This window comes from Pezoporus occidentalis, unplaced genomic scaffold (assembly GCF_034315485.1).
Source record: "Pezoporus occidentalis ecotype Australia unplaced genomic scaffold, CSIRO_AGI_Poc_V1 ctg6, whole genome shotgun sequence".
Taxonomy (NCBI): domain Eukaryota; kingdom Metazoa; phylum Chordata; class Aves; order Psittaciformes; family Psittacidae; genus Pezoporus; species Pezoporus occidentalis.
In genome coordinates, this window is record NW_026915943.1 from 1925106 (window position 1) to 1944545 (window position 19440).

General features: G+C 47.6%; 1 protein-coding gene across 6 annotated transcripts in view; it reads left to right on the plus strand.

Moving 5' to 3' along the window:
* The window catches only part of MYO7A (myosin VIIA), a 107265-nt gene that overhangs the window by 50068 nt on the left and 37757 nt on the right, over window positions 1-19440 (plus strand). For 3 of the 6 annotated variants that reach the window (XM_062639051.1, XM_062639054.1, XM_062639052.1), the window contains 11 exons: window positions 1031-1173; window positions 1613-1726; window positions 2547-2700; window positions 3341-3417; window positions 4277-4396; window positions 6083-6225; window positions 7189-7399; window positions 8358-8493; window positions 8901-9007; window positions 11692-11748; window positions 17108-17245. In XM_062639051.1, the coding sequence (XP_062495035.1) occupies window positions 1031-1173; window positions 1613-1726; window positions 2547-2700; window positions 3341-3417; window positions 4277-4396; window positions 6083-6225; window positions 7189-7399; window positions 8358-8493; window positions 8901-9007; window positions 11692-11748; window positions 17108-17245 (1400 nt within the window). The remainder of the gene's footprint in view (window positions 1-1030; window positions 1174-1612; window positions 1727-2546; window positions 2701-3340; window positions 3418-4276; window positions 4397-6082; window positions 6226-7188; window positions 7400-8357; window positions 8494-8900; window positions 9008-11691; window positions 11749-17107; window positions 17246-19440) is intronic. The other 3 variants (XM_062639053.1, XM_062639055.1, XM_062639056.1) reach the window with 1 other exon arrangement.

Below are 19440 nucleotides of genomic sequence, written 5' to 3' on the forward strand. Positions count from 1 at the left end.
AGAACCAGATAATGAGAATCAGCTCATGGCTTTAATAGATTCATTGGCAAGCTGTTACTGTGATCAGCCCCACTGTTTTAATGGGATGTCTGTAAATTAAAGAGGAGATCTGCCCCTCTGGCCCTAGCATGATGCCAGATGGACCTTTCACACTTAAGTGGGAAAATAGCATGTTCCTTAATAATAACATTATTTTTACGTCCCCTGTTACTTACAGTGATCAGAGGCTTGCTTGTTAAATAGCTCCCCTAGGAATCAATGTGAGTATCCCAACTGCTTTCCATGCATCGTATTAGCAGAGCAGAGAAGAAAGTCACTGCCTGAGCTGAGCTTCTCTGTGCTCTGTTGGAGCTTCCATCAGCTGTGACATGAGGATGCAGTGAGGCTCAGGGCATCCCAGGGTTTGGTGCTGTAAAGCACCGTGGTGCACGGCGTGCACACGGGGCGGTTTTGAACATGCACTTCATCGCTGCAAGGATTGAGGGGAATGGGAGCTCTGAACTTCAGATGCATCTCCATCAATCCTGGAGCATGAATTCCAGGGCACTTAAGCCGGTGGTCCAAACCCACGCAGAGGATGGACGTGGGTACATTTCACTGCACGGTCTATTTACAAGGAGAAGTCTCCTGCTGAAAGCTGGCTTAGGCCTCTGTATTTCCCAAAGAACAAGCTCTTTCCTTTCCCTCTCCGTCACCAAATCACTCATCAGCAGCTCTGTCACTTCCCGCTCGCTGCAGCATCCTCCACCAGCCTTGCTGAACCCTCTTGTGTTTCATCAGCTGCTGCCAAAATCCTGTTGTCCTAGCCCTTCTTCCTGGATAAGGTCATCCCGTTCCTATGCCTCCTCTGTCTTCCTCTCTATTTCCTGTTTCCCCACACTAAGATGAAATTGAACCAGCCAAACTTCAGTGAAAGGTTTTGGGGCTGATTTTTACCCTCTCAGCCTCGTTCTTTCCTTGCCCATGAGACCAGACCCATGTTCCTCCCCACATCAGGTCCTCTCTAACCCATTGCAATTCTTCTCTGCAGCTTTTGGGAATGCAAAGACCATTCGGAATGACAACTCCAGCCGGTTTGGGAAGTACATCGACATCCACTTCAACAAAAGGGGAGCCATCGAGGGGGCAAAGATTGAACAGTACCTGCTGGAGAAGTCCCGGGTCTGCAGGCAGGTGAGGTGATAGATCTGCAAGGTGGCACTTGGTCTATGAACCTTTGTAAGAGCCTTCTAATACCTAAAGGGGCTGCAGGAAAGCTGGAGAGGGGCTTTGGACAAGGGCCTGTAGGGACAGGCCAAGGGGAATGGCTTTAACCTGCCAGAGGGGAGACTGAGATGAGCTCTTAGGCAGAAGCTCTTCCCTGTGAGGGTGCTGAGGCGCTGGCACAGGGTGCCCAGAGAAGCTGTGGCTGCCCCATCCCTGGCAGTGTTCAAGGCCAGGTTGGACACAGGGGCTTGGAGCAAGCTGCTCTAGTGGAAGGGGTCCCTGCCCGTGGCAGGGGGTTGGAGCTGGATGGGCTTTGAGGTCCCTTCCAACCCAAACCAGTCTGGGATTCTGTGACCTTTGCAGTGGCATCCTCCTCACAGAGCTGGCTCTTGCTCTCCTACTACAGGCCCAGGACGAGAGGAACTACCACGTGTTTTACTGCATGCTGAGGGGAATGTCGATGGAGCAGAAGAAGAAGCTGGGTCTTGGGAAAGCCACGGATTACAACTACCTTGCAATGGTGAGAGCAGATGTTCGGTGGGGTGATGTGGTGAGACCTTGTTAGCAAGGAGGAAGAGAGAGGAGCTGCTTTGCTGCTTCTTGAATGTTAGCCACAGGGTTTGTAGGACTCCTTTGTCCCACCACCACAAGCCTCACAGTCTTAGTGCAAACCCTTAACCCCTTTGGATAGACCAGGTTATTTCCACTCTTCCTGTGGAGTGGGCCACCAGCTTGGATGGTTTTGATGTTTGGTGCCCAGGCCACTTGTTTGGAGATAACCAGGTTGTTAGATATAACCCAGTGCTCTTGCAGCAGTGATGGGCAGGGAGGAGGAGTGCATGGCTCATGGTGCATTCTCAGCAGCATAGGATGCTGAGCTGTCTCTACTCCACATGTCTGAGTGATCCAGCAATCTCCAGCCCCACTCCCTATACACCAGTATTTCAATCCAGAGGAGCTGGTCGAAGCAGCTGTAATTAAGGCTGGTTCATCAGCACCAAGGCTGGGACCCACCTTTCTAGCTGGATCAGTGAGAGCCTCCAGCACATTTCCTTCTCGCTCTTTATCCCCATCTCAGGGAGCTTTTTCTCCTCTGCTGATTGCAGCCAGACACGAGGTAGCTGGGGACAGTGGGGTAAGTAAGTGCAGGTCACAGGGCTGAGCATAGAATCATTGTGTACACCAAAGCACAGAGCCAGATCCACAGATTCATCATCATCTTTTGCTTATTCATCCCTTAAACAATATATCTACTGATTTAGGGTGGATGGACACCTTAGGGTTATACCCAGATGCTCTCTGGTTTACCCATGCTCTGTGTCACCTCTTTGCCTGCCCAGGGTAACTGCACAACATGCGATGGCCGAGATGACAGCAAGGAGTACGCCAATATCCGCTCCGCAATGAAGGTCCTTATGTTCACTGACACCGAGAACTGGGAGATCTCCAAGCTGCTGGCTGCCATCCTGCACATGGGCAACCTGCAGTATGAAGGTAAAGGGACAAGGGACGTGGTCCAGCACACTGCTACTCTTAATTCTGATGGTGAAAGGAAGCCAAGCTTAGGGATTGAGGGCTGTATCCAGACCACTTGCAGTGGTGCCATGCCAGGGAATCAGCTGCTTATTGTGGTGTGAAAGGACAAGAAAGGAGGAATAAATCCACTTGCCCACTCTGCAGAGCTGCCAAACTCCAGTGTGCTCCGTGACATCCACCTTTTCTGGGTGCAGGGAGGTTGAACATGGCCGCAGGCCATTTAGTAGGCTCAGGTTTTGCAGAGAGAGATTAATGGAGTGTTTGACAAGTGCCTGTGTGATTCAGTATGTCTTTGTAAAGGTACCAAACTGCCCTGCTCTCAGGAGTGACACTGATTTAAAAAGCCTCTTTGGAAGACAGAAGCCTAAAGCACTTACACACTAGAAACGTTTTTACCTCACCAGTCATTTAGGGTGGCTAACGCAGCACAGTACAGGTCCTTTGCAGCCAGCAGCAGGACTCCACAAGCTGCATTATTCTCTTTCTGATTTGGCCAGATTTTGCCTGCCCATCACACAGAGGCAGTGAAGAAAGACCTGTTCCCTCACCCTATCCATGTCCCTTGCTGATGGCTTTCCATCTGCCTTTCTTCCCCCAGCTCGGACCTATGACAACCTGGATGCCTGTGAAGTTGTTCAGTCGGCATCACTCATCACTGCAGCATCGTTGCTGGAGGTCAGTGCTTCTGCAGTGTTGCTGTCCCCTTCCTGGCTTGTTCCTATATTCCTGGTGTTGTGTCAAAGCTCTCATTGCACCACCAGCTCTATGAGGCTGAAGAGGTCTGGGTAAGCCATACTTTGCCATGCACTGATGGAATGAAGGTAGATGTCTCCATCTGAGCTGGGGATCTGAGCTCTCCTTCATGCCAGTGGATGATGTCACTTTGGTGGCACATCACCCTGAAAAGGACATCCAAAATAGCTCAGTCCTTGAAATACAGTGTTTCCCTCATTGATGGAAAGAGAGTGCAGTAGCTGCAATGGAGATGTCACACTGTTTGTATCTGAGGTGAGATGACCCTCAGCCAAACCATCCATAGACTGACTGGAACATTCTTCAGAAGGTAACAGGGCTCCCTCAGGGACACCATCTCAACTCCATAGGCAGTGCTGGTCCCACAGTGTGCTCCATGGCTGTCTGCAAGCTGTTTCCGTGTACCTTAGGGAGTGGACATGTCCCTGGCTTGATCTTTCAAGTATGTAAAGGAATCAGGGGGATGCAAAGCTACCTTCATGCTGGCAGCATACGGCTTTGCTTTGTCATCTTCCCTCCCCACACCTCATGAACATCTCACACCAAGCCACAGGAACAGTTTCCATAGTAAAACACTGTATAAAAGGGTTAATTGCTCGCTGAAAATGCCTTTAGCATCATGTGAGATACTTGCTCTGCACAGCTAAGGAAAGCCACCTCCAGCTATGGGGGGCTGCACTGTTCCTCTCTGGCCATACACATTCAGGCCAGTAGCCCAGACCACTGTAAGGACACCTTGTGTGATGAAGTCAGCAGCTGTGTTCCATGGTGTCCTCACCAGGTTGATCCTCAGGACGTGATGAACTGCCTTACGAGCAGGACCATCATCACCAGGGGTGAGACCGTCTCCACTCCTCTCAGCATGGAACAAGCGCTGGATGTGAGGGATGCTTTTGTAAAGGTAAGTCTTAGGGAATTCCCTTCTAATTCTGCTGATAAGCTGAAGGAGTCTGCCACTTTTGAGACCACAGCATCCACTGCACAGAAAAGGCGTCTTGCTTGGCTCCTGTGTGAGCTCAGGTCAGTAGATGGCCTTGAAACTGTTTTGTCATTGGGATGCACAAAGAGTTGTGATGAAGGGAGTCTAGATAGCCTGGTCTTCAGGGAATCTGTAATCTGGACTTGAGACTGTCTGTTCTCAAAGGTGACCTATGGAAGGAGCCAGCATTCTGGAATCACTTCACTTGAACTTCAGGAAAACATCCCAGCTTGAGCCTCAGGCTTAGATCCTCAGCTGCTATAAATCAGAGCAGCTCTATCAGCATCTAGAATACCCACACCTGAATTCTGGGATCTGGACACGTCTGCAGCAGTGAATAAACCTGAACATCAAAGGAACGGGAATAGGGATAGAAGAGTTCAGCAGCCATCAGGGCACCTAGAGTGAGCATCACCTGAGGCTTTGGGGTGAGGAAGGTTGATGGGATGGGTCTGCATTGCTGCTGTGCTGTTGATTGCCTTATGTAAGATTGAAGAAGGTATGGTAGCCCTGTGTAAGGTTGCTACCTCAGTAGCATCCTTTGGCCATCTTGGGCCCCACAGTCTGTTTGTGGGGAACTGGTAGATGAAGATAGCTGGTGTGATACCTAACTAGTCTGAAATCCAGACAGTGACTGCTCTAGTGGTGATGGGCCCTTGAATCAGACTTCCCTCCTGTTAGTGCTCCTGTAGCTTATATATAGGAGATTAATAGCATTGTAAAACACGGAGTTCTGGAATTACTGAAGCAGCATTCAATCAGCAGGCTGTTTAGCCAGTGCTGCATGTAAGTCAGCAGCTTGAAAGGCACTTGCAAGGACATCCAGGCAAGATGTCCTTGGCTGTTCTAGGAGTGTAGCATGGATCTTCTCATCTATAGTGCTGTTTAAACCCATGTAAGTCAGCGGGTTGAGATAAGAACTTTAGTAACTAAGGCTACCACCAATGATAATAATGATAAAGGAAATAACAAGGGAAGAGAATACATCATCTCACCACCAGGACATCCAGATACCTCCTCCAACCCTGCAGTCTCCCAGCCCCTCCGGCTAACTCCCAGTTACATCCTGGGCATGACGTGCTGTGGTATGGAATACCTCTTTGGTCAGTTTGGGTCAGGTGTCCTGTCTCTGCTTCCTCCTGGCTTCCCCTCCTCCCTGGCAGAGCATGAGGCTCACAAAGTCCTTGGCCAAACCTAAACATCCTTGTTATCAGCTCTGTTCCCAAGCTGAAAGTCAAAACACAGCACTGCACCAGCTACCAAGGAGGAGAAAAATGACTGCTACTGCTGAACCCAGGACATACAGAAAGAGACATTTAGAAAGCAATGAAAGGACTGTCTGGCTTTGCAGTGAGCCCATAAATCCAAAATGTAGGACTATCCAAATCTGGGAATTTGCTTTCAGTTATCTTTAAGCTCTCAGGTCCATTTTCCTTGATCTACATAACAGCTCTTGAAGCTTTAAACTATGCCAAGAGTGTGGCATAAATGGTGAGCATGTCCTCAGTTGCTGGCCATGCTTTAGGGTAGCCTGTGCCGCAATGAGTGAGCTGGTGCTGCAGACGAGCAATGCTAACCTCAGTGACCTCCATCTTTGGGATGTTGCAGGGAATTTATGGGCGCCTTTTCGTATGGATCGTGGAGAAGATCAATGCTGCCATTTACAGACCTCCTTCCCAGGAACTCAAGAGTGTCAGGAGATCCATCGGCCTCCTTGACATCTTTGGCTTTGAAAACTTCACTGTGAACAGGTATGGAGCCTGCAAAAGGAGAACCAGGTCTTAACCCTCCTTCACCACCCCAATGTCTTGCAGTCCTTTCACCTCTCCTGAGATGAACAGGACTGGCCTTGGCCAAGCCTTTTTCTATAGGAGATTATCAGAGCTAATGGAGCTTGGAGCAACCTACTCCAGTGGAAGGGGTCCCTGCCCGTGGCAGGGGTTTGGAACTAGATGAGCTTTAAGGTCTCTTCCAAAACAAACCGTTCTATGATTCTATGATAATCACTTTTATGTTCCAGTAGACAACATGTTTCATAAACTCATTGGCTTAGACCACACACATAATGGCTATAGCCACATATATTATAATTATATATATTTGTATTATTATAATTTATATATATATGTATTGTCTGTGGGGAGAAGAAAATGATTATTTAAACGAAATTCTCACCCAACTGTAATTCGACTGAGTGGTTGATGTGGTGTAAGAGTATTGCTTCAAACATGGCGAGAGATGGAGAAAGACAGAATCATAGAATAGTTTGGGTTGGAAAGGACCTTAAGATCATCCAGTTCCAACCCCCTGCCATGGGCAGGGACACCTCACACTAAACCATGGCACCCAAGGCTCTGTCCAACCTGGCCTTGAACGTTGACAGGGATGGAGCATTCACAGCCTCCCTGGGCAACCCATTCCAGTGCCTCAGCACCCTCACAGTAAAGAACTTCTTCCTTAGATCCAATCTAAATTTCCCCTGTTTAAGTTTTAACCCGTTACCCCTTTCCTGTCACTGCAGTCCCTAATGAAGAGTCCCTCCCCAGCATCCTTGTAGCCCCCTTCAGACACTGGAAGCTGCTCTGAGGTCTCCACGCAGCTTCTCTTCTCCAGGCTCAACAGCCCCAACTTTCTCAGCCTGTCTCCATACAGGAGGTGCTCCTGATAGACCACAACAGATCTAATGTGGCTTTTCCTTTATCTTCTCTCCACAGTTTCGAGCAGCTTTGCATTAACTTTGCAAACGAAAACCTGCAGCAGTTCTTCGTGCGCCACGTCTTCAAACTTGAGCAGGAGGAGTACAACCTGGAGAACATCAACTGGCAGCACATCGAGTTCACTGATAACCAGGATGCCTTGGACATGATCGCCATCAAGCCCATGAACATCATCTCCCTCATTGACGAGGAGAGCAAGTTCCCCAAGGTGTGTTTTGGGCTCAGCCCTGCTGCCAGTGGCCGTCCTCTTTTTCCCCCCTTTGCACTTGTATGCTGGTACCCTATGAGAGGTCTAAACACCCCCAAACACGCATTCACCTTTCATGGGTTTTATTGTTCTGTCATGTTTTCTTCCATGAATATCACAACCACGTTTAAAACCGATTAGTGTTTCTGATGGGAGAATATAACTTCAAGAGGCTCAAGAATAACTCCTGACAATGTTTAAGTGAAAATAGTGTTAAATATACTCCCTTTAGAGCACTATGTCGAATGTAGCACAACATATCAGTGATATTTAACCCATTTCTTTAATTTGTGCACTTGAGATCTCCCCTCCAACACATCTCTTCTCAAAATAAATACAAAACAAAGACAAACAAGAGAGGCACTGTTGATCGGAAAATAATTTTCATGGGAGAAACCCTGGTAAAATGTCAGATCTCTCACTACAAGAGAGACATTGAGGTGCTGGAGTAGGACCAGAGAAGGATAACAGAGCTGATGCAGGGCTTGGAGCCCAAATATGATGGGGAACAGCTGAGGGAGCTGGGGGGTTCAGTGTGGAGAAGAGAAGGCTCAGGGGGGACCTGATGGCTGCCTACAAGTGCCTGAGAGGAGGATGGAGCCAGGAGGGGCTGGGCTCTGCTCCCAAGGAACAAGGGATGGGACAAGAGGAAACGGCCTCAAGCTGCACCAGGGCAGGTTTAGATGGAGCTGAGGAACAATTCCTGCCCCAGAGGGTGCTCAGGCATTGGAACAGGCTGCCCAGGGCAGGGCTGCAGTCACCGGCCCTGCAAGGGTTCACACCCCGTGGAGATGAGGCCTCAGTGCCATGGGGCAGTGGTGGCCTTGGCAGTACTGGGGAATGGTTGGACTGGGTGAGCTTAAAGGGCTTTTCCAGCCTGTTTTATTCTATATTCTATGATCTTTTCCTGCATGCACAGGGTACAGATGCCACCATGTTACACAAGCTGAACTCCCAACACAAGCTGAACACCAACTATATTCCTCCGAAGAATAACTATGAAACCCAGTTTGGCATTAACCACTTTGCTGGAATCGTTTACTATGAAACAAAAGGTATGGGGCAGCTCATGGGGCACTGCAGGTGTGAAGGGATGTCTGGGGCAAGGAGAGATGCTGCTGCGTTGGAGCAGAGCAGGATGGTAGCCCATAGCAGTGTCGCTGTACTCCTTTTCTGGCTGCAATGTCTTGCCCCTTCAGTGATGCCCATGAGCAGTGTTTGGTGCTGTTTTGTTTGTGCATGTCCATGACAGAATTGCAGTGCTTTGGCACCACTTGCGTCTCTGTTCTTACCTCAAGATGTGCCTGTCTTCCTTCTCTTGGTTCCTCTTTCTCTGCCCATTCATTCCTCCTATTACATCCCAAAGAACAGCCAGTAGTTCATCAAACCAGAAGCTGCTTGCAGGGCACGTACTGCCCACGTTGCACTGTGTCATCTGTGTGTTGTCCCATTATTTCTCTAGGTTTCTTGGAGAAAAACAGGGACACGCTGCATGGAGACATCATCCAGCTGGTGCATTCCTCCAAAAACAAATTCATCAAGCAGATCTTCCAAGCAGATGTGGCAATGGTTGGTAATGGAGGCTGGAGAAAACCTTTATTCACAAGGAGGGGTGTTTCTGGAAGGGGTGGAAGGTTTACCAAGAGTCTCATTGCTCTGATGCTCTTTAGGGTGTTTCAAACCAGAAAGTGTTGGTGCAGTGTGATGGGTACATTCACACTCATGCTCCCAGTTCACTGCATTTGGTTCACCAGGTATTATTTTGTGCTGTGATCACTTCTCTCCTAATTGTGTAGGGATGGGGACAGTAAGGTAGATTATAAGGGACAATAAGGTAATTGTAGAGATCTGAGAGAGGAGGAGCTACACCCTGCTGCTGAGTAGTTGAAGTCTGTATAATAGAGTGAGAAGTGAAAACCAAATGCTTGTAGAGCACAGCAGAACAAAGGGACAACCTGTCTGCCCCTTAAGCACCGCAGCAGGACTGGGATGGACCAGCCAACAGTCATCTTTTACCATCATGACAGCAGAGGGGACATCACTTATGAAAGCTGAACTTTAAAGCTCCCGTTTCCACATCCCAGGCCTCCAGGCAGATATGTGCTTACTTCCATGCTCAGTGCAGAAGACTCTGTGTGCTGGAGCTTTAGAAAAATGCAGTTATTGCTTCAACTCTTCCCACTCCATTACTGGGATACCAGCTTGAATGCTGAGATTAGTGACTATTTCAACATTAATAACACGAATATATGATGGTTTCTTAAGTTGAACACCTACATCTCCCCACTAAGTTACCACAAACCCTGCTCCCAAAATCAAAGTAGAAACTGGTTTAGAATATCAGCCTAGCAGAACCTGGAAGTCTACCCAGATGGGTCATTGTAGCCAAAGTCTTCCCCCTAGGGAAAGCCACAGGGACTGCAGAGGATGTGGGGATAACCTTTTCCAAAGCAACCAAGTGTTTCAGAAGAGCCCCATTTCCGAATGCCAGCCGGTGCCACTGACGGTCCAAGGGACTTAGGGACTTTCAGGAGCGCCAAACAGATTTGATGATGAATTCCTTTGCCTGAAATGCTTAAATTCCCAATAAATTACTTTAAATAGGCTACAGACACGCAAGCCTTTACACTTTAGGTGCTCAGTTTTGCTCCTGCTGAAACGAATAATCAATCCTTTTGACTTCATTAGGAACAAGATAACCTTGATCAGCCCTAATTAACTTCCAATTGATGTGATGCTGCCAGTGGGTTCAGAGCTATCCCCAGATATGGATACTCCTGCTGAACTAGATGCTAACTCCCTTAGCATCAGTGCTGCCATTTACCTTGCTTATTATTGCTTACCCCTCACTGCTTTTTGGTTTTGGTGCAAGCTTTGCAGTTCTGGGAGCAAACACTGTGTCCCAGCTCCCCTAATCATGCACAATGTAAGTGTGAACTGGGAGAACACGAATCCCCTAAACACCAGGCAAACCAAACTGCTCAGAGAAGCAGGATCCAACATCATGAGATGATTTTGCCATTGCTTTCCACCAAAATCCCGTATCTTGCAGCTCCTTTATTAAAACACATCTCCCAAAAGAAGGAACAGATGAGCCTGGGTTATGGGAATTGAATGCATGCAGCAAAGAGCTGGGCCAAAAGCTCTTCTTGGAAGTGTGCATATCTCTTCCCTGAACGTCATTCATAGATTGTCTATGGAAAAACCTTCCACAGACACTCAAGCCAGGTCAACCAAATCAAGCATCTTCCCTTAAAAAGAGATGAATGGCTGCTTTGCTAAGGGCTACATCAAATAGTGAGGCATTTTGCTCAATAGTATCCAGTCTTTGGCCCTCAAGAGCTTATTGATGAGTTTGTAGGAGTCAGTGAAAAGCAAGTCCATATCTGCTGTACATTCAGTCTTTCAAATGCGAACCTTATAAACGAGAAACTTGAGAAAGCCACAGATCAGAGAAGCCTGAAAACCAATTGAGTGCATATTAGAATAGTGTTGGAACTGTCTGAGAGACCCAACGTTTGTGTGCAATGGAACCCGTGTGGTGAACTGGCTATTGCTGGAGCACACAGGGCTGTGAAGCCTGATCAATGCATGTCCATCATGGAGGTCTATCTGTATGCGTCTGCTGAACCAGAGCATTGCTTTGAGCAGTGCCAGGTGGAATGATGGATTCAGTGGGGATTGTCCACCATTCCTCTGAGGAATCAGCTGGTGCGGTCTGACAGTGCTGCATGCTCAAGGAACAGGTAGAAGGAGCAGTAGGGGATGGAAAGTGGTGAAGGGAAAAACAAATAGGAAATCTGGGGGCTTTCCCCTTGGCAAAAATTCTAATTTTATAGAAAATATCTGATTTTGGTTTAAATTAGAGAGGAAAGGAGGGATGTCCTTGGAATTTTTGTGGAATTTGTGTTGTTTCTTTCCCTGGCATCTTCCCAATTGAAGAACAGAGCTCACAGGAGAGCAGGGGTGTATGAGGGAGGAGCGGGGATAGCTAAAAACGTATGGATAAATGAGTGAGGTTAAGTGATGTAGAAGACTTGTTTCCAAGAACTGTGAACTTGGAGACAAATGGGAAAAGCCAGGAGGGAGATAGACAGAAATATAAGCATTATTGCCTTTTATTTGGGAGCTATTTTAGCACCTGGACCTCCAACACTAAACAATATCAGGTGCCCATTTCAGTTATTCCTTCTTTTCACTGTTTGCTCTTCTCTGTCTCTGTTTTGTTTTGTTTTCACCTGTGCTTCATGTAGTTTCTCTGTGGCTATGCATCCAGCACATTTGGCCAGTCGCCCACACCCACACCAAAGGTAAACTGAATCCATGAGCTTCCTCTGTTGTGTATTCACCTCTCCTTGGCAAGAATTGTGCTTTGCTCTTGTCAGCTAATTCCTCTTCCTGTGCTATCTACAGAGGGTCCGTTTCTCGTGACTGATGTGATAGAGAGCATCCTTACGGCTTGTTGAATACATACAGGTGTATGACTGTGTCAGTTATATCTAGAATTCAACTCAGAAGAGCTTTGTAGTGATGGGAATTTGGTTTGGATAAATCAGAACCAGCCCAAGGCTAAGTTTCGAGGACTCATTTCAATTAATTCCCAATGGATCATCTGTGGGATTTGGCTGTTCTTTATCATGGTGCCACCACTGGCTTCAGTGGGACATGATTCCTCCAGGCAACAGCAAATCTGGCCCTATTCTGCCCCTTTTGGGGGCAGGAAGCTGACTGTTCATGTGCTAAGGGAGACTCCTGGATTGCATTTCTGGGTTGCTTCGAAATGCCATCATTCTCATGGGGGGTTAGCTCTTGTTCAGGGGAGAGCTCAAATCCAAGCCTTCAAAGACATAGTTGATATTGAACTTTGCCATGATCATCGAAACAGGCTCTTGGCACCGTTTTTTAGGTCTTTTCTGTTGCATCTCATATCCAGACTGGTTCTGATAGCTTCCCAAACCTTTGTTACGAGATATTTGGCCATAGCGTAGCATACTGTGTGGTAAAGGTTTGTGATGTTAACTCTGCAACTGCTCGCATTTCCACAACAGTCTTTCAATAGCCAAAGGGTTATGTTGCAGATAGACCTGACTTTCAAAATCCAGATCCTTGCATGGGGCTGAATTTCAACCCTTCTTACCTCTGCAATGTCTTGGATGTTTGGACTTGGAATTCCAATGAGGGGGATCTGACCCAAAATGATCCATTCATTCCAGAGCTGGACTCCTTCCCCTCCGAATCATGATGGCAAATGGTTTGGATTGCAACATCTGATTGGGCCCTGCTCTAGAGCTGTAGCAATGCCACACACACAGAAATAATCCTTCCTGAGTTAGGGTATGGTGGGATTAAATCCAGAAGAACTGCTGTGCAAAAGCTGTCAGATATGCTCAGGATGGTCTTTTTGTTTGAAGGCAACAACAGGAGATACAGGGAAATGGAGACATAATACTGATGCTTTCTAGTTTTGTTGTTGTCATACTTGTTCTCATATGTTTTATAGGTTTTCTAATGAACAACAATTGATGTATTTGTTAGGAACTGAGGCAAGAATGGAACAGCCAAGCCAAAAAAGGTGTTCCAACTATATCAACATCAGCAAGCTTTATAAAGCAAGGCTGTAGTTCAAACCAGTGATACTTGGCACCACTATGTAGCCCATGTCAACTTTGCATCAGAAGTTACCTTCTAGGCTGCACAGCCTTTAGGATGGAGACTGTCTCTTCACTATATGTCACTGCAGATCCTGCTGTGAGAGGGGCTTAATGTTCAGTGGAGGCCACTCCAGTGACATTTCACATAATAAAACAGCAAACAAAAAGCGTATTTTTTTCTCAGAATTGATAAAAAAGGCTGAGAAACAACATCTATGATTCTATGTCATGTTGCCACGGCCCGTCTGAATGACCTTACAATGCTAAAGAGTTGGGAGGATGGTCCTTTGTTCAGAACCTTTCCCCAGAGTACTGCTGGTGGTACATGCTTCTCTCTCCTTCCTTACATCACCTTAAGTAACTCATCTTTCTGCATTTTCAGTGAAGCAGGTTGCCATCTCCCCAGCAGACCCAGTGCTGATCGTGGTGTTCCTGGTGCTCCATGCAACCTTTCCCTTAACAGAGAACACAATTCCCAGCATTTCTGGCTCAGTGACATTTCCCCTTGTACTCACCTTTCTCCTTGCTTCTTCTTACTTGGTTTGAATGTCACTAAGAAAATAACCTGGTGAATGTCCTATCTGGAACTCCAGGTCTGTATTAACACCATCCTACCTAACATAACTCTATGTCCACCTAAATCCACTGAACGGAGAGGGTGCAGATAGCCTTAACTGGTATTTGCTTTCTCATCCCTGGATACGTAAGTACCTAAACGTGTCCAGGACACCAAAGGAAAGAGTCTGAATAGGTCCCTAGGGAGTTACAGCTTCCCAGAGATGCTGGGAAATGTCCCGATGCTCCAGCTATACTGCTGGGGATCTCAGACACCCCATGCTGGGTGAACATCCCCTTGTCTTCTGCCTTGACGTCTGTCTTTCTGTTACTGCAAACAGCCACACGTGTGTCTGTGCCTCTAAAGCTCAGGCTGTGAGATGGCAGCAAGAAGTGTCACTGAAGCCTATTTGAATGTCTTGGTGGTCTGCACATCTTTATGACCTCTGTTCTGAGATGCTGCTTCTCTGTAAATCATGTAATTATCTTCTCTTATTTTTCTCCTCTGCTTTTTCTCCGTTGATGCTGAGCACAGGCTGAGTGATTGCTCAGTGCCCCAATCTGGGCTACACCACCAGTGAATCCCTGCCTATGGCAGGGGGTTGGAACTGGATGATCATCAGGTCCTTTTCAGCCCAAACCATTCTATGGTTCTATGAATCCTGCTCGTCCTTCCCCATCACAGAGAGGTCTCGTCCTTCCTTGTGCTAGGCTCTGTATGGACACCTGTGAAGAGATAGTCACAAAAGATGGGACCTTAGGAGTCCCAAAGATGTTTCAGTCTCAGAGTTTGAAGGCTGTGTCTGGCCAGAAGGAAAGCAGAATGTATTCAGCCCTTTCTCCTTCAGGCTATAGGGACTGATCCGGATTTAGCCAGAAATGCTCCTCCTTCACTTTGTCCCTTCACTATGAGGGTGCTGAGGCACTGGCACAGGGTGCCCAGAGAAGCTGTGGCTGCCCCATCCCTGGCAGTGTTCAAGGCCAGGTTGGACACAGGGGCTTGGAGCAAGCTGCTCTAGTGGAAGGGGTCCCTGCCCGTGGCAGGGGTTGGAGCTGGAGGAGTTTTAAGGTCCCTTCCAACCTAAACCATTCCGTTGTTCTATGATCCTTCTCTGCAATAAACCCTATATTTTCAGTGCCTCACTATGCTGTGTTGTCTGGCTGCTCCACAACATTTTGGGGCCATTTTGTTGGAATAAAGGAAGAGGTGTGATTGTCCCCATGCTGGCGTTGAGGTGAGGCAAGAGGAGCCATGGTGACTTCAGTGATGTCACCCTGTGCCTGGAGGTGCTGATGCAAAGCAGTCATTCGAGTGTTCATCATGTATCTGAGAGCCCAATTAGTGCTCATAGGTGTGGTGTCCATCATCAAGAGGGCTCTGTGCACAGATGTCGGGCCCAGGAAGCACAAGAATGGATGAGATGGTGCAGTCTTGACAGGAGGAACCCAGAGAATTTGGATAGGAAGATAAGCTGCTTTCTGGCCACCATCCCTCCCTTCAGCTCTCACGTGTAAGGATGGAGATGGCACCACTGCTTTTCACCAGAGCTGGATGCATGCAGGGCATCACCAGCCTAGAGAGGCAGGTCTTGCTGTTTGAGGGCAAACCACTCACGCATTCCCTTGTAGACCCTTGTACAAAGCCTTGCACCCTTCCTACCACCATGACTGAGAAGTGACCTCTCCCAGTCAACCCCAGTTTGATAAACCTGGCTAAACATGCAGTTGCTTCCAACTTCCAGCCCTGCTCCTACGTCTGTGCTGCTTCTAACCCCTGTGGCTATCCTTCCACTTTCCAGAGCTGACCCTTTGCATGTGATTAGCAAAGTAATGAGAAAGCATCAATCAAAGCTATCCAAACCAGGATCCTTGGTGAAACAGCCTATTCCTCATTGAATCTTTGACAGAATGTGACCACCAGACTCTACATTCATTAATTACTCTGGATTTGTTAACAGTTTGTCCATAAGGATGTCTGTTTTCTGGGAGAGATCCCTGCTAGCCCCCATGCTCTTCTCAACAAGTAGGCCAGGTTTTCCTGGTGTGTGCATGAGCTGGGTTTTCTCTTGTTGGAATTCCATGATGACTTTGTGTTTGTGTTGACTGAGTTTGTCTCAATATCGTATCCAACCTGAGCGGTGCAAATGTCTGCCCACAGCAAGGGGGTGGGACTAGATGATATTGATAGTTCCTTCCAACCCAAACTATTGAGTGATTCTATGCAATTCCTCAGGTTTGGGGGGTGGGAATGTTATCTGACAGGTTATTCATGCTATACAATGAAGTGCACATAAAGATTGTAACAAAAGTAAAACTCACCACCTTGCAAAACACAGCAGCAAAGCCAATGCAAATGGGGACTTTGTGACTCCATACGTGGCTTAACCATCTGCAAAGAAGAGGATGTTTGGAGGAAAAATGCATTAAAATCCTGCTGGAATCCTCCCTTTGGGAAATCCCTGGCCGTTGGGTCATGGCACAGGTCATGGCACAGTTTGCCCTGATTTTGATTCAGAGGGAGTTGCATCCCGGTGCCCAACTCTTCCTCCACCCCACCAGCAGTACTTGCTGCCCCACAAAGGCTCCCTGAAGACCAGACCCAGTGAGACACACACAGCACCACTGTGACCAACGTGTAATGACCTCAGGCAACAGTGGATGTCACTTAAAATGATCCAGGGGCTTTGTTTAGGTTGGAGGTGGTTTAATGAGGTCCTCCCAGGGCAGGGAGAAGACATCTCCATTCTGCTTGAGAAACACTTGTCCCCAGCTGGAGCTTGCTTTATTAATTTAACCAAGGGAACTAAACCAAGCAGGACACTCAAAATCATCCTGATTCACCCTAAATACCCACCTTTATTTGCTGTACTTTTCCAAACACAACTTGAATCATGCCTGTAGTACAGGCTGAGGAATATAGACCTTACCAGAAGATTCTAGAGCTGTTGCAGTCACCCTGCAGCAGAAGTGCCCCTGGCTTGTTTTTTACCCTACATGGGTCATTGGTCCTAGACTCCATGGAGCAGGAGGCGCTCAGCCTGACGTGAGGAACTAGGACAGAGGCAATACATGGGGACAGGGAAGACTAAGCCATCCCCAAGGAGCATCCCTTGGTAGATGCATTGCCCCATGCTACAGCATAGAGATTTTGGTGGCCCAGAAGGGGCTGTTTGCTTTCATGGGCAGATCTCCTTCATGGCTCTGTATAGTGCAGATGGGACCTTGAGTCACACATGGAGGTGTGAGCAGGAGAAATCCAGTTATGGCACTTTTCCTCCTTGGGCAGAGGCGTATGGAGCAGGTTGCCAGAGTCTGGCCATTGCAAGCTCACCACCTCTGCCCCATTCCTGCCCTGCTCCCTGCTCCAGCCCTGGCTGTCGCAGGAGGTTCCAGGGCCGTGGCCAGAGGGGAAAGGCACTGTTATCCTTTCATTTCCTGAGCCTGCTCCGCTGTGGTTTTGCAGGGAGCAGAGACGAGGAAGCGCTCACCAACGCTCAGCAGCCAGTTCAAGCGGTCCCTGGAGCTGTTGATGAGGACTCTCAGCGTGTGCCAGCCCTTCTTTGTCCGCTGCATCAAGCCCAATGAGTACAAGAAGCCCATGGTAAGTCCTGCTTTACTCTTCTGGTTGCTTTTCACATAGGAAAGTGGCCCGCAGGACCACTCAGCCCTGGAGTTAACAACAGAACTCCTTCAGGCATCAGTGGAGGCAGGATTGATCCTGGGTGCTTAGAAAACCATCCCTAAGGGATGCCAAAGGCTTGGCAAAATCAGGCACTTGCTTTGTGATCCAACAGCACCCCAAAACCTTTTGCAAAGGGAATCTCCTGCCCCTGCCCATTTTCCCAAGGATGACCTCGAGGAATTCACCCTGCAGCCCTTTCTCCTATAGGAAACGCCTCTGAATTTCCTGCATCCCTACTAGAGACTTAGGCTGAGACACAGGGCACTGGGTTTAGTCCTATGCAGGGTTCAATGCTTCCTAAAAGTGATTCCTCTTTCCATGGGTGTTGTCTACAAAATCTTTGCTCCCAAGGGATCTCACACGGCTTCATCCCTCTTTGATTCTTTCGACTGCTTTTCCTTTGCACCAATTGCAAAAGCACAGTTCTAAAAGCAAAGGAAAAAAGAGGCAAAACAGCGCAAGGGAAAGGTAAGAGGAATTATTTTGCTCCGATTCCCAGGGATTTGCCTCAAAAGCAATGAATATTCTGGGGACAAACTTTAAGGAGCAAATGAGAAGGAAGGTGGTGGCTGTAAATCCCCTCACCACAAACTGCTCATGGAGGGGGCTCCAAGTTCAGCAGCAAAAGGTAGCGGATGAAGTGGGCATCAAATCCCACTGTCGGCACCTTGCAGGGTTGGACCCTGGTGCTGTAAGCACTCACTGTTAGCTGTTCACCACTCTACAGTGATACTGCTTGGGGAGAAAGAGCTTTATTTAATCACGATTTCAGCTGCTTGTTTCTGTGAATCAGTTTGCCCCTGCCTTTGCACTTCAGTAGCGGTGAATCTCACCAAAGCTGGAGCTTTATGTCAATGCCTGTTAGCATAGCTCACCTGAGTGCAAAAAGCATGAAATATTGGATTTCAGAGCTGTTACACACAAGGAGTGTTTGCTTGAAACTTGGTTTTGTTGTTCAGGGAACATAATGATGCTGGGTGGAAGGTTTGGTGGCTCTCAAAGCAGCTTGCTGTGCCCTTCTGGTTTTGGTGAGCATAAAAAGGCATCTAATAGCATCCTAATGCAATACTATGGTTTAATATTTAGCACTATGTCTGATCTGAGACTATAATGTGAGCTGAAATCAAAACAAGACCCTCTTTAAGAGCTGATGCTGAGAAATAGATGAACATCCTGAACTGATGTTAACAAATTATTCCCAATGCTCTGACTCTGAGCTGCTTTTACACATGGATGTCTGGGGTTCATTCTGGCGCTTTGTGCTCTGTGTAAGCAGTCTGTACTTCATCAGCTCTTGCAAGCACTAAGTCTGTGTCCAACCCAATTATCTGCAGTGCTTTCAGTGGGACATAAACGCAGCTTGAAAGAATCGAACAAAGAGAAATCAATCTCCCCATTAAAGTAATGAGTAGATGAGCTAATACTGAACCAGACTGGAGCGCTATATAATATGAAAAGTCCTTTCTTGCTGCATTTATTTTTGGCCTTGGTTTAACAATGCAAAGGAAAAGAAAAACCCCAGATAACAGCAAACAGAGCTGGGCGAAAGGGAACATGTTCTGGGAGTTCATGTTGTGTCCCTGGCTTTGAAGGAAAGCGTGCTGATAGTGGTAGGAAATGGGATAGCGGGAAGTGAAAGGTCAGTGGAAAGTCCTGGCTGTGTACTTTGTGTTATTTTAAAACGTTTGCTTCCTTCTAAAACGTGTTTTAGCGGGGAAAAAACACTGCTTGCATCAGGAGCCTCAATGGAGTTCTCTGGGTCTGGGCATGGTCCCGTGCTGCTGTTTCCGAGCGTTGCTCTGTTGTTCTGGTTAGTCCAAGAGAAAAGCAGGGGATAAATTGAGCAACAAACCATGCAAAGAAAGTCAGAATCTGTCTCCGTTGCTCTGTGCTTTCAGGCCCTGATGCCAGGAGCGCACGGTCGAAGGCTTACAATATCTGAAGGAGACATATAAGCATCTTGGAGGGGGACTCTTCATCAGGGACTGTAGTGATAGCATAATGGGGAATGGGTTAAAACTTAAACAGAGCAGATTTAGGTTGGATATAAGGGAGAAGCTGTTCCCTGTGAGGGTGCTGAGGCGCTGGCACAGGGTGCCCAGAGAAGCTGTGGC